The sequence below is a fragment of the Triturus cristatus genome, chromosome 9, assembly GCF_964204655.1.
Source record: "Triturus cristatus chromosome 9, aTriCri1.1, whole genome shotgun sequence".
Lineage (NCBI taxonomy): Eukaryota > Metazoa > Chordata > Amphibia > Caudata > Salamandridae > Triturus > Triturus cristatus.
This window is the reverse complement of record NC_140592.1, coordinates 317,844,720-317,860,375: the sequence shown is the minus strand read 5'-3', so window position 1 is coordinate 317,860,375 and position 15,656 is coordinate 317,844,720. Positions and strand designations below refer to the sequence as shown.

The 15,656-nt window shown below is 43.2% G+C and overlaps 1 protein-coding gene across 1 annotated transcript in view; it reads right to left on the bottom strand.

The window, feature by feature from the left end:
* The window catches only part of BSN (bassoon presynaptic cytomatrix protein), an 841,563-nt gene that overhangs the window by 151,364 nt on the left and 674,543 nt on the right, over positions 1–15,656 (bottom strand). The window contains exon 5 of the mRNA XM_085625028.1: positions 210–7,061. Coding sequence (XP_085481154.1) covers positions 210–7,061 — 6,852 coding nt within the window. The remainder of the gene's footprint in view (positions 1–209; positions 7,062–15,656) is intronic.

The following is a 15,656-nucleotide window of genomic DNA, read 5'->3' as shown; positions in this document are numbered from 1 at the left end:
GAAGGCACCATTTTCATAAAATAGTATGTCACTTTTGAATCCTCATACAAGCCGGTGGAACAGGTTCTTGTACATTTAAGCAATGCTGAGAGACCTTATGCTCCATTGTCTCAATTTTGGTATGTTTTTATTAAAGCTGTTGTCTTAATGAACTAGCAAATGTACTTTTTCTCAAATGTAACGATCAAAACAAAGGCACCCGCTCTTACCTGGCTTTGCAGCAACTGCTGTTGATATAACGAAAATCGATCTTTTCCAGATTCCTCAGATGTAGGGCTCAGTGGCTTGGGGTCGGACAGTGACCTCTGCATGGTTTTAATGGGGCGAGGTAGGGTTTGCTGGCGCTGGGTAGTGTCAGCCGTGAAATGTTTCTGCGGGGTTACATGGGCCTTATTGAGCCTTTCACTAGAAGTAAATGTTGATTCCAGCAGTCGATGAGGGGAGAGGGGCGAAACAGGCGAATACAGCACTTGCGGGGACTTTGGTGGTTGACGTGCCACCAGCTGAGGTAAAGAATCAGTAGGTAAATGAGACTGATATCCAATTTCCAAAGGATCAGGTTTCTTCTTCTCAAACTTTCCAACCCCTTGTTGTCTAGACATATTGGGATCCAAGGGTCCAGATGTTGCTATTTGTATGTTGGAAGAGTATGGCGTGATAGTTGTAGGGACATTGAGCTGAGGGACTACAATTCCTTGAGACTGAGATTCTGGCTCAGTCTGACAAGCCAGGCTCTCTCCTCGTTGGGTCTTCTCAGGAGCAGATATATATTTTACAATCTCCACCCTGGGGTCTGGATTGGTTATGTGTATGGATGGAGAGACTCTCTGTAGCTGGTCAGGCTCTGTCTGCACCGAACAATCACTAGTAGTTTGGATGGCTATACTTGATGTTCCCTTTGATACGTCATGTTTACCATCTGAGCTAGAGTCCGAGTGGCGGGAGAACCTAGACCGCCGCCGTCGTGTAGGCTGCTCCCACTCAGCATTGTCCTCATCGTCTGTTTGGACACTGCAGTCGGTGCTGCGCCTTGTTCGACGTCGCCGCGACATGTAATACCTTTCTTCTCCATCCTCATCGTCAGTCTGGACACTGCTGTCCGTTATCTTCTTGACAATGTAGGGCTCATGACCATCATCCATCTCATAAGCATCCCTCAGGCGAGGCATTGAGTTTCTTTTCTTAATGCCTCTGTTGCTTTCCCAGTGTTCTTCAGTCTGTAGGGACATGTCAGATGCAGAGTTAGTGAGTGGACGGTGAGGGGCAGAGCAGCGTTGTTGTGCTTGCATTTCCTGCCCTTGGGCAGCCATTGCCATAAATGGTTGGCTCATAGGTGGCCAGTATGGTGCATTTTGGGCCAGGGTTTTTTGCATTTCTATAGCTATTTCGGACACAGTCTGTGGAGGAACCTTTACTGTCGCATCACAAGCAGCAGGTACAGTTGCTTTCTGTCTTTTCTGATCCTCCAGCTGTTGTTGCAGCTGTTGCTGCAAGTGCTGTATCTGTTCTAGCTGCAAACGCTGCTGTGCTAACTGCTCTCTCTGCAGAGCAAACTGTGTCTGCCGCTCTTCCTGTTGTTGTTGCAGTACCTGGTGCTTGATTGACTGCAACTCTTGTATCTCTCTTTGCACCAACATTTGCTCCTTCTCCCGGTGGCGTTGCAATTCTAATCGCTCTCTCTCTAGTTCCTCGTGTAGTCTCATCTGCCTCAGCTTTTCCAGTTCCACTCGCTCCCTCTCAATTTGAAGGATATGTTCTTGCTGCTTTCTTTGACGCTCCTCCTCCTTCTCCTTTTCCTCTTTTTCCATATTGCTTCTGCTTGTGATAGCAGATGATTGTGATTCAAGCTGTTGCTTTTGAACTGGTGGTTGGGGTTGGCCAACATCTTTAGTGACACTTTGCCCTCCTTGTGCTGCCATCGTGGGGTCATCCAGCATTCCAGAACTTAACTGCTCTGCTTTATAAACAGTTGCAGCAGGTGTGGGAGGTACAGTTGTCGCTAGACTATCAGTCGTTGCAGAAGTACTCCCAGAATGGGCATTAACTGGCTTTCCCAAATACATAGGCGCTTCTATCACTGAGGCAGTAGATGCCGGTGGAAACCTGCTAGGACTTGGGTATCGATATTGGCCTTGTTGGGTTGGGAGTGGAATCCTTGGAGCACTGAGAGGTACTCTGGTTAGACTTGCCAATGGTACAGCAGCAAGATTTCCTGTGCAATAGGGCCTGTATATACCTCGAATCATTGGTCGCAAAACAGATGCTGGCTGTGTTGTTATGGGAAGCGTTGAAGCTATAGGAGTATTTATAGTTGAGTAAATCATGCCATCTGCTGCTCTTACTGTTGCTGTTGAAGGATACATCTGCCTTACCGCTCCGAGGCGAGCACCAGGTACATTGTATTGGGCTAAATTCCCAAAACTCTGCCGGATTCCTGGAAAGTTAGGGTTGTACAACATGTTTGATTTCATGCCTTGTTCAGCAGACATAATACCGCTTCGTACAGCTCCAGCACTGATTGAATTGGGTCCGTACTGCATAAGATCAGGGTTGTTTGCGTGTCTTCCTCCATACTGGTCCATAGAGTTGAGGGCTGCACACATTCTACTGATTTCACGAGCTGTGGTTGCACTATACTGAGCAAGGCTTGACTCTTGGAAATTAGACAGATCACCTCTAGAGGAATACCTGTAGTCAGAGTAGATATTGGAGAGTGAGTTATACCGCCTCATTGGAAGTGAATGGTTTAATAAATCTGTGGGTTGGCGGAGATCAGTAAATGAGCCATACTGCAGTCCCTGACCAATGTAGTCAGTAAAACCAGTGCTGTAGGAATGATTCATTGTTGTCAAGTCTATGGCAGCATCCCCGCCTGCACCATTGAATGATTGATCATTCTTTAGAGGGAAATAATTCAAACCAATTTCAGACAGGTTGGTGTCTGACATAGATGGCTGCAGTCGTCCAGTGACATTTTGGGGGTAATATTTTTGCTCCTCGTACACATTCTGAGCTGCAGCAGTTGATGGGTCACGATAGGGGTATGTCTCTGAAATATCTTGTCCTTTGTTTCCGTAATATTGGACTCCTTGGCGTCTAACTTGATTTGGATCCATGGTATTTACTTCGGGCATCTTGGGTGGTGGAGTAAAAGTACCAGTGCAACTACTGCCAAAAGGAAACTTATAGACTACATCGCAGCATGCCACTTGACTTTCTGGCTTTATTCCTGTAAGGTCCAAGGCATTAGCAGAGGGTTCTTCTTTAACTAACTTAGTGACCGTACCTGCTGCCATATCATCCAACTGTACCACTATGTCATGAGTTTGTTTGTCAGGAATGTTCATGGGAGGAGTATGAGATTTGATTTCCATTGGAAACCCTCTATACATCTCTGTTGAACCTACACGTTGATCCTGTTGAATCTGCCTAGGCATGGTGTTGACAGCAACAACATTTTGAGCGTGTGTGGTCTGAATAGCTACCACCTCTTTTTGAACTAAAGCTGTCATTTGGTTAGGCAAGTTGTATCTAGTGAACATTGTGTGCTGAGGACTGCCCGTAACATCTGCCTTTTCTTCAAAAATTGACGTTTCACCACTGTGCACAGTACCTCTTATGAACCCAGACTGACCGGCATGCTCCATCTGTCTCACTTGGGTCAGACACACTGCACTTCCAGTTCCCTGCCCATAGTCTACTCTGTTCTGGAAGGGATCACCATACACTGTAGGTTGCTTTGGCTGTGAAACCAGCATGGATGATGCAACTGTTATGCTCACTGTAGTAGCAGTGCTTATAACAGCATGAGGCTGTTCCTGGGAATTTAGGTTTACTATCAAGGGTTGCACGGCTGTAGATTGTCGAGTTGGAGACTGTTCCATGGTGAGGGAGTACCTTCTTGACTCTGTAGCCAAGGATGTAAGATCCATCCCTTGGTCCGTTATAATGATTGGGGCTGATTTTATAACCGTCCGAAGGTCAACAGCACTGCCACCTTGCAATTTTGGTCCAGGTTCTACTCTTGATGTTCCAGGCACAGAAGATATTCTACATAAAGAAATGTTCTCAGCAGGCAATGCTCCCCAGGTGTATGTATTTACACTTGTTTCTGGGGCAGAGGAAGCATGCCCTTTTGCAGCACTCACATTGATGGCTGACGAGGAAGTTGGTGCTCTTTCTATTACTGTTCTGGTGTAACTAGATGATGAATGTTCCTGTTGACCTTGTATTGAGGGGTGACGGCTCAGTCTGGTTGGAGTGGTGGTAGGGGATGCTGATGAGCTAACACTTATAGGTTTAGTTTGGCTTGCTGTATCTGATGCTAATGTGATGACCATAAATGGCTCTTCTTGAGATGACTGTTGCCGGGATAGACGAGGAGCACCAGACCGGTGAGGCGTTTGCGTTCCTTGAGCTACCATAGGAGATGATGTTAAAGTGGCAGAAGTAACAGAAGCAGTGCATGTTTTACCTGCACTTTGCAGCCGAGAGGAAAATTCTGATGTTGCTTTATCTCCAGTTACAGGGCTAGAGGGCCTAACTATTCTTGGAAAAGAATGAGTGGGACTTTGTGTTGGGGAAGTAGGAGATAGTGGTGGGCTTGGACTCTTGAAGAAAGAAATGACCTTGGATGTTAAAGATGCATTTGATTTGCTTTCACTTGTTTGCTGGGGCTTTTCTTTTGCTGACTCACTGATGGCAGAAGTACTCTTTGTTCGATGAAGCTCTTCATTTGAGCTGTAATAATCTGGGGACACTTTTGAATGAGCATAACCTCTGCTGCTCGGAGTTGCAGAGGTCACATCTGAACTACTTGCTGAATGAGGGCTACTGTGCTTTACAGGAGCACTTGTTACATCAGTTATGAAAGTCTGATTTATGGAAGTTCCACTTGTTGCAGTGCTGGAACCTTTGCTATACTGACATGTAGTGGGCACAGCCTTTGATCCTAAGCTGGGTGCTGAAGGGGAGCTATGCAGTTTAGGTTTCTGGTGGGCCAAATTTGAAAAATGTTGTGTAACTCTAACATCAGGAATATGTCTTCCGGAACTGATTTCAGAAGAGGAAAATGACACAGGTGCAGATAGCTGAGTTGGACTTGTTCCAGGAGTAAGCGGACCACTATTTTGTTTTAGCATATCTGTATACGCGCTCTCTGCATTAAGAAACTGTTTTTCCTGGAACGTTTTTTCTATACTGGGTTTATCCTCCATTTGCATAGACAAATCAAGCGATGAGGACTGGTGCATCCTGGAAATATTCTGTGATGTCTGCAGGATTTCCTCATAGACTGTTCCCGATTTAGATAATTCATTCTGGTAGTCATTTTGCTTAGAGCCCATTTGGCCACTGTCGTAGCTGTACTCATCAATATACTGATATTCAAATTGATTCTGGTTTTCCTCCATCCGATATCCAACCTGTTGATAGTTGTTATTGTAAGGCATGTGTTGTTGAGTTTGTTGACCATGTTGTTTCTGAAACATTTCTGCTTTTCGCATCATCTCTTCATACACCTCTTCTGCACTTTTGAGTGGCTTGCTTGATTGGTAATTTGAGGTACCAGCTGTTTTTTCTGTTGGCGAATACAGCGACATAAAGGTGGGTAAGTTGTACTCACTGCCTGATTTATACAGCTTAGAAGCTATGATATCAAAGCCTTCAGCCTCTGAATCTATGGAGGGTGAATACTCTGAGCAGGAGGACCTATGAAGTTCCTCCATCTCTGCAGCTTGCCGGAGTTCTTCTGTTGGTGATGCATCTTCAATAGGAGAAAGATTACTAGGTGGTGTTTTAGATCTTTCCCGCCTTCTTTGTGCTCTCAGTTCTTCCTTGTCCCGTTTTGTTTTACGTGCAGTACTTCGAATGCGCTGTTGTTCAACCTCTCTCATTTTTTCCTGTTCCCTTAAAAGTTCCTCCTCTTCTCGAAGCTCTTCTTCCTCAGAAGAGTCCTCAATGGTTGGTAACAGAGGGCCATGTGAGCGATGTCGTGCTTTTCGCTGCTGCTTAACCTCTTCGAGTCTCTGTCTTCGACTAGGGCTACTATCACTGTCTTCCTCTAGTGATGAAATGGAAGTGGGTGAGGTGCCTGATGTGTAACTTGGTGTTGTTGCGGGTAATGTTGAAGAATATTCACCCCGTGATCTTTCGTCAGGAGAACCTGTCAAACTTTCCATCTCTAACTCAGGTTCTCGTTCTAAACTAAGGTCTGTTTGATGGCTCAATTCTATATCTCTACCATAATTATTAGTGCTATTTAATTCAATTGTTTTAAAGCGCCTTAGTCCCCCTTGTGAAGCTGTCACATCCTCATCTTCCATGACTTCCATTCCTTCTCCATCTTCTGCATACATATTGTTGGAATTGTGAGGAAGTCGCCTTTTGGATGAAGCCACATCTTTGCTTTTTTCCGAGTCAGATTTGTGGTTGCTTTTAGTACTGACATATTTGACATGTTCATATTCTTCTTCATCATCATCAAAATTATCTTCTTCAGCACTCATTTCCAGAATCTGTTGCCTCATAAATTCCTCAGCAGTGAACTCCGCCTTGTGTTGCTTGGTTGGTAGTGGAGAAAAACCACCTTCACTGCTGTCTTCCACAAAGTCATGGCGCATCTTGCTGCCAATATCATCCGAGGATTCAACGGTCTCCTTTAAGTCCCTTTGTTTCTCCCATTCCATAGAGTCTTCATCCTCTTCCATGATGTCTTCCAGCGATTCATCTGAGTCGAAAGCTTCAGGTGAGATGGAAAGTGACAATGGGCGTTGTTTTTGCCTTTGTTCTTCCCGTAACTCATGGAACATTTTTCCTGCTTGTTCTCGGGAAATGCCCTTGGATTCTAACAGAGGACGAACAGAGCTTTCAAGCTTGTTAAGTTCAGAAGGACTTAGTGGGCTCCGTTCCAACTGCCCTGCTCCACTCAACTGTTCTTCATCTTGCTGGACAAGGCCAGTAATCTCACTTTGTGAGCTAGAAATTCCATCTGAAGAGTAGCCAGTATCACTTAGGCTTTGAGGACTGCGGGACACATCATGAGGATAAGACTTGCTTGAGTCCTGCAAAAAAAGAGAAACAATATTTACAGATGGTTAAAACATCACAGTTTCAATGGTGGTTGAACAATACATAAATAGAAGTAGAATAATATACATAAAGAGAAATATTCACCAATAGTGCCATGACAACTTTTATGATATTATGCAAAACAAATGCTATTTCAACATAAAAGCTTTAGTTCTAGTGATAAGTATCCTGCATTATTTACTAGCCCGTTGCGCTCACTGTTATCACAAATTATCCTTCTTCTCTCCAAGGATCACATGGGCATATATTTTTTAGATATAAGAAGTTATGGATGTATGCTACTAAAATCACTTACTAATCAATGAGAAAAAACAGAACTCCTTGAAGTAAACATCTTTTAAACTTAATATTATGTAAAATTTCAAGATTTATTTCAAATTTATTTTTTATCAACCACGTCAGGAGCAGGTGCTAAAAAGTTGTCTGTGTTTAGTGGGCACCATTGCTGACTGTACATAGTTTAATGGTGAAATCTTACAGAGAGAACAGTAGCATACAGTTTAATTTGTGTAGTTGAACAAGATGTCCAATGACTATGTGCTGCACATGGAAAGCAAGGTGCGGGTAAGCTAAAAGAGATGATCAAATCAACATCTAAAACATCTTGATTAGAAGACAACTTACAGTTCCAACTGTTGAAAATTGTGTTGACAAAAACTTTATACTGAAAGAGGACATGATAATAGTGAAATTGTACACACTGCAATCATTAGCTAAGACTGAAAAAAACATTTGCAATTGACCTATTTATTACCTCACGCATGAATATAAAGATATCACTAATGACATCGCTGACATCCCTGTTGATCTGATGTCTTTAACACTGACAAAACAACCAAGCGGCAAACACAGTATTCCAAGGAACTTGGGCAATTAAGTATTTTTTTTTTTAATGTATTTTATTAGTTTTCATTGTAACATTCTTCATGGTACAATAGACAGTACAAAATAATGAGCTTTGCAAGGTGGTACATGTAAAGTCATCCATATGATTCTTATTCGTCGTCAGTCACCATGCTGAAAAGAACGAGTAGATTATAACATTTCAGTACGTCGTGTATCTCAATCATCTAGGGCCATATGTATCAAAAAAGAGTTTTGTGATTCTCAAATTGCGATTTTTAGCGAATCGCAATTAGAGAATTGCAAAATGCAATGTATGTAGGATTTGCAAAAAATTTTGCGAATCCTACCTATTCCTTATTTGCGAATCGTAAATTGAGATTCGCAGATAAGGAATACCTTCCCATTCATTCCCATGGGCTAGGAGGCCTATAGGAATGAATGGGAAGACATTCTCAATTTGCGATTACCAATTAGAGAATCACAAATTGAGAATGCAATTTCAAGGTTGCAAGGGTGCCAAAAGGACACCCTGTTGCACCCCTGAATTATGCATGTGTGCACATTTTGCGCACATACATGCCCTAAAGGCATGTATGTGCGACATATTGCACTTTTAAAAAAATCAAAAAAACATGCTTTTTTAAAGAAAATCGCAAATTACCACCAACTTGAAGTTGGTGGTAATTTGCAATTCCTTAAGGCCAAATAGCAAATTGCTGGCGCTTCCAGAATTGCATTTAAGGAATCGCAATTTGCAATTCCTTTGCAATTCTCTGTTTTACGATGGCCTTTTGGGATGATACATCCCAAAAGGCTTTTTCCAATTCGCAAACGGACCGATTCTGAGAATCTGCCCGTTTGCAAACGGGAAAAAGGCTTGATACATATGGCCCCAAGTGGATTCAGAGAACAGGGTAATGCATTGCATGAAGGAGCAATATGGATGGTAAAAGCAGGGAGAACATATAATTATCAAACACCCATTGCTGGCATAACCTACAGTTCACTGTTGAGGCATGTAACAGGAGACAATTTGGAGCAGTCCACTCATGTGCATGGACGACGCTCCATCGTTTCTCCCGCCCCCCCCCCCCCAAACCCAAGGTGATCATCATTGTTCCCTTGCATCAATAGGTCACGGTAGGAAGTCAGAAAATTCCTCCCATTTGTAAGCATGTTACCTCTTACCTAATCTTTTGTAGTTGTCAGTTCAGTTCAGTTCAGTTCTATTTCAGCCCAGTGCAATGTCAGCTTCAACCAAGTCAGTATTTAGGATCCCAGCCGGGATCGGCAAGTAATGGTAATGCCCCTTTTAGCGAAATTAAGTGACAAATCTATACATTTATTTGCCATCTTGTCCTGTTTTGCTATCCTGCCCTTTTGTGGCCAAGAGTATGACCCCACCAAAAGGCAGCATTTGGCGTTGAATAGTCCAGTTCTGTTTGTGATTTGCTCCAAGTATCTTATCACCTTTTCCAAGTAATTTGATTCCCAGTGGCATGCACACACGATAAAACTCAGCTCCCTCACCCCGACATCTGGGGCATTCATCTGGTGGTGGGTGACATCATCTTTATACTTTTTGGGGTGAGGCATGCCCTATGCAAAAAGTAAAACATCTAGAGCTTGAATTGGGCTCCACTTGAGACCTGTGGGAGATAGATTAACACACTTTCCCAGCCTTATCCACAAGCTTTTTTGCCCAAGGCATGCATCCATTTGGATTGTACAATAGAAACGTCCACATCCAAGTTAGTATGAACCGCCCTACAGAGTTGTGTTATGGCTTTCTGCCCTCTCACTATTGTCTGCATTGTATGTAAGTTTGGCAAGGAAGTGCATACAAGTGTTCATTATTGCTACAAATCTGTACAATTTAACACTGGCATCTGCACCAGAAGCACTTAACACTTGGTTGTTGACTCCAGCACACTTTACACGGAAGCAAAGACTTGTATAGCATTGATTGCTATCAGGGATTATGTTTTCCACTTATTGAGGCTCCCTACATTTCTGAAAGGAGTTTGAATTAACACTGGCATACTCTCTGTCATAAAAGAAACATCAAATAATTAACATTTTTAAATCTGTTTGCTGAAGGTGAAATAAAGCCTTTTTCAATTTAAAACCTTTGAGAGGACATCTAGATCTGTGATACTTTAGATTTACAAATGCACTTTATCTATTCCAGAACAGTTACTACTTGTGAGCATACCTTCAACAGACCAGAATCAGAATACGTTTATTGCATAGTTATTAAAAACCACTGCTCACAGCTAAAAACACGAATGTTTCGTACAGCAATATCAAGCAACGTCCAAATAAAAACTCTTTAAAACATACTGACTACTACTTATAGATGAAATATTGAATATTAAGTGATTGGGAAAGGTAAATATGCGATGCGCAATTCCTTTGATGTCCATTTAGGGCACGGTTTTTATTATGCTCATTATTGACCCATCATCCGATTGTGCAATAGACGTATTACACATATAATAACATGCAATTGATGGCAGTGGACGTCAGCCTTGCATTTTCTCTCTATGATGATCTCTGTTACTTGTGAGAATCCGTTATTTATTTATTTTGGACATTTATATGAGCGACATATTGCTCTATTGAAAATTTTAGTTCTTCTTTTTCCAACAGAATCTAGTGTGAGAGCTAAAAGAGGATTAGCTTTTCTTTTCGTTTGGATAGTGATAGTTATCGGATTGGTTGGAGTAGGTATGAAGGTTTTTTTAAAAGGGCTGATTACCTGTGAGTGCGGATTGGCGGTTTTGAGGCAGGAGTATCAATGTAAAAACTGTGGAAATAAGGACCGACAAGAGTTTGACTCTGCGGGGCCACGAGACAGACATGTATGAGTAGGAATTGGAAAGTATGATGTGAGGGTGTAGATTTTCCTTAGTAACAACAGTATACGAGAGATGAGTTTAAACTGATGCCTTTGTCTAATGTCCTTGAGGTTGGAATAAGATTTGTCAAAAATTACCTTAGTTTGATACCAAATGGAGTTGTTTTTTTAGGTGACAGCAACGTGATGAGTAAGCTGGTTTGGTGCTGAAGTTAGACTAACAAAAAATTATGACTCACCAATTTTGTAATACCTGACTTGAGTCATAGTGATGGCAGAGAGAGCTGAAGGATTGGATGAGACTGAGTGGATTTAAGGGAGAGAATTGATACTTGGGTATTACAATTTTATGGTATTTATTAAACATATGGAAGATGGAGGTATTTTGAGGACTGAGGTAGCAGTTTTGGTATTGTATGTTAGGTTGGTATGTGTTGTTCCGCGTAGGGTGGTTACACTTAAGGCGAGAAATTGTGAACAATAATTAATAAATGACACACTGCCTGATTTTGGTTATGTTTGTATAGTACATATTAGGATAAATGTATGACAGTAGATGTCAGTTCAATGTAACAAAGGTTGTGTTTTGGTGTTTTTGGGTTATGTTTTTCTAAGCATATTGTTTTGGTATGTTTGTCTATACACAGCCACTTCTCTTAAAATCAGCACAAGAAGTAAAAAAAGAGCCATAGTTCTGTTTCAACATTAAAAAGTGGTTTCCACACATTACAGGTGATTTCTTTTCCAAACAATATCTAGGTAAGCATGTGAAATAATTGGTGTTTTGATGTGTTACTTAGTAATCTTCTGTGAATCTATTCATAATTAAATGCCATAATGGGAATACAGTTTGTGGCAGTTTATATATAGAACTGTACCAATTATTATCACTATGAACAGTGAGGCAAAGGACCTTAGATGTGTACTGAAACATGTATTATTTAGTAATTGGATATTTGACAAGGAAGCATGATTGCAATTAATTTGTATTAAAAATGTTTGGAAAGTGTTTATTATGATGTGGATATGTAAGACTGAAAATCTATATGAGCTAATGTGATAGATTCTATTGGAATAATGTTAATCACATGGTTACTTCACTAGTATGATTTTTGTACGCGCACAACCAAAGGATTATATGATAATTGCGAGTGTTCGATGTTTTAGATGTGCTCCTGGGATAACGTACTCCGGTCCGGTACGTTATATCATATGTATTGCCTGCGTATCCTGAAATGGGATGCGTCCCCCTGGGCATTAATAAGCCCTGTCACAGGTTAATGACACACACAGCGGGCGTCTTTCACCACTGGACCAATCGATATTGCACAGAGCGACTGCACTCATAAGTGACCGCGCATCTTTTGGCTATTCTTTCGCATCTATTACACCTGTAACAGAACTATTGTATAACGTAACTTTTTCACCCGCGAGGGCGTTTTATAACCGGGTAATGTATCATGACGCGCGAGTTTCATCTACGGCTTAAACAACACACCACTGGCCGATACAGCATGACAGTATCTGCATTCGAGCACTGGTACTAAACTTATGTAACTACCTGCAGTTTGGGCTAATATCTAATAAGGTATCACGTTGCAAGTTTTGTTCACGGCCAACAATTTATCTAGTATTTACACAGTTCCTTTAAGCACATCTTGGTATCATTGATCACTACGCACCGGCGTTATATTTTCGTTTTTTAACATGATTGAACATCACCTTTAACATCACGTGATCATCATTCATCTGAGCATGAGTCCATTAATACCATAGTAAGAACACCACCAAACTTAAGTTAACATGAACTGCACATGAAGCAATGTACAGATCATCATATTTAGAGAAGTCTCCTCTCAGTATTTTATTTTGATTACATTACAACTTTGTTCCCCGATGAAGGGTATACCACCTGAAATGTTTTGGAACATCAATAGGACAGTCGTACAATAATCTAAATATTAAGATTATGTGTGGATTGCAAAACACGTTTCTGTAGTAGGGGATCTCTGTGTATAGTCATAATCTAGTGAATAGTCCCGCCCATGTGCGGGGACCCCGGAGCAATAAAAAAAATAATCTCTTAAGGTGTCAAATCATGCAGACCTGCATCCACCTTTAAGAGAGAATTTAATTTAAAGACAGATAATGCCGCCTATATCCACAGGCTACACTGTCCAGTACTTCAACTAGAAAATTCCACCAACATCCACAAACAGCACTGCCTGTCCAGCTTTTCTCCACAAGGGAAAAAACCCTGCCTCTACCAGCAAAAGCCTCTGGAATGATAGAGAGGAAGGAATGGACAGACAAGCCCCATAGGCTGCCATTATGTGGCTCAGAACAGGATACTGTGCCTTTAAGAAAACTTTCCAGAACTTTCCCAGTATCCCAGAATGCACAGCAGGTCCCTTTTACTTTCAGTTCTTTTTGAAGGCGTAGCACGCCAGACCTGTAGCATTCCTTACATGAATAATCATCTCTCCACCGGGGAGGAGGGCGGGCGCTTATGACTATCACAGAGATACCCCTACTACAGAACTGGAGTTACAGAAAATAAACCACTCCTTCTGTAGTAGGGGATCTCTGTGTATAGTCATAATCTAGTGAATAGAATGGCAAGCCCATCCCCACACAAAAACTGCGGTGGAGAAGATACAAAACAATACCACTACTGTGCGAACAGATTTCGCAGCGAAGCCTGCCCAACCTGAGGATCTGCCCTGGCATCCACGTCCAGACAGTAATGCGCAGCAAAGGTATGGACCGACTTCCAAGTGGCCACCTTGCATATTTCTGCAATCGGAACATTACGCAGCAAAGCAGTTGTGGCAGCTTTGCCCCTGGTGGAATGAGCCTTAGGTTTACCCCCTAAGGTCTTATTAGCCTTTTGATAACACAATTGTATGCAGGACACAATCCACCGAGAGATGGACTGCTTAGAGGTCGCGAGACCGGTCCTGACTGATCCATAATTGATAAACAATTGGTCTGACCTACGAATATCCTTGGTCTTATCAAGATAAAATTTCAACACCCTCCGAACATCCAGGGAATTGAGAGACCTTTCCGCTGGCGAAGAGGGATTCTGAAAGAACGTAGGTAAAGTTATGGTCTGGTTGACATGAAAATCAGAGATAACCTTAGGAAGAAATTTAGGGTGAGTACGCATAACAACCTTAGCAGCGTGAAATACAGTATAAGGTTCTTGACAACATAATGCCTGAAGTTCACTCACCCTGCGGGCCGATGTAATGGCCACTAGGAACGCCGCCTTCCAGGATAGGTGCTGCAACGAAGCCTTGTGAATGGGTTCAAAAGGCTCCTTCATTAGTCTGGACAGCACCACATTCAAGTCCCAGGAAGGCGAGGGAAGTCTGACAGGAGGAAACACTTTCTTCAAGCCTTCCAAAAAATCCTTGACCACAGGGATCTGAAAGAAGGAAGTCTGTGAAGGGCATTTCCTGTAAGCAGTCAAAGCAGCCAGATGAACCTTCATGGAATGGAAATTAAGGCCGGACTGCGCCAAATGTAAAAGATATGGAAGGATGACATCTTCCTTACATGTCGTAGGGTCAAAGCTCTTGGACTTACACCAGATACAGAACCTCTTCCACTTGTAGGCATAGGACGTCCTAGTGGAAGGCCGTTTAGACTCCTTCAGTATGTCCATACAATCTTCTGGTAGATTCAAATGGCCATATTGCACTATCTCAGGAGCCATGCCGCCAAACTCAAAGACGAGAGGTTGGGGTGCACCATCTGCCCCCCGAACTTCGTGAGAAGGTCCGGCCTGCATGGCAGCCGTATGTGAAGAAGTAGCGACCGGTGAAGTAGGTCCGTGAACCACCACTGTCTGGGCCATTCCGGAGCAATCAGGATCATCCGAGCCCCTGACTGGGACAGTTTGAAGAGCACCGCCGGAATCAGGGGAATGGGTGGAAAAGCGTACAGAAAGCTGTTCGACCAGTCGATCCATAGCGCATTCCCCAGCGTCCCCTGCTGGTAGTACCTGGATGCGAAGTCTCGGCATTTGCTGTTTTCGGCGGTGGCGAACAGATCTACGTCTGGAGTCCCCCACCTTGCGAAGACTTCTCCTAGTACTTCGTCGTTTATGACCCATTCGTGGTTTTCCTGAATCAGTCTGCTCAGTGCGTCCGCCTGAACATTTTGCACCCCTGGCAGATGCGTGGCCGTAATCGTCAGTCCTCGGGCCAGAAGCCAGTGCCAGATCGCCTGCGCCTCCTGCGACAGAGTGCGCGATCTCGACCCCCCCTGCTTGTTGAGGTAATACATAGTGGTTGTATTGTCCGTCTGTATCAGCAGCGAGTTGGTCTGGAAGGACGGAAGGAAGGCCTTCAACGCCAGGAAGACAGCTCTGAGTTCCAGGAAATTGATGTGGTACATCGACTCCAACGGGGACCACTTTCCTTGAATCTGCAATTCCCCGGAATGCGCTCCCCAGCCTTGGAGAGACGCATCCGTCACGACACTCTTCGTGGGAATGTCCTTGTGGAAGGGAACCCCCCTGAGGAGGTTCTCCGCCAAACACCACCACTTCAGAGACTGAAGAGCATGTAGAGACAGCCGTATCTTGTCGTCCCAAGAACCTGTCTTCTGATCCCACTGATCCTCCAAGCACTCCTGCAGTGGTCTCATGTGCAGCCGTGCGTGAGGCGTGAGGAAGATACAGGAGACCATCGATCCCAGCAGTGAAGACACCTTCCTCACTGTCGTCGATGGAGCAGTCCTGAGGTCCTGAGCCTTCCGAAGGAGTGATAACCGTCTCTCCTCCGAAGGAGACACGCTTGCTGACCGCGTATCGATGGAGGCTCCCAAGTACTGTATGCACTGGACCGAC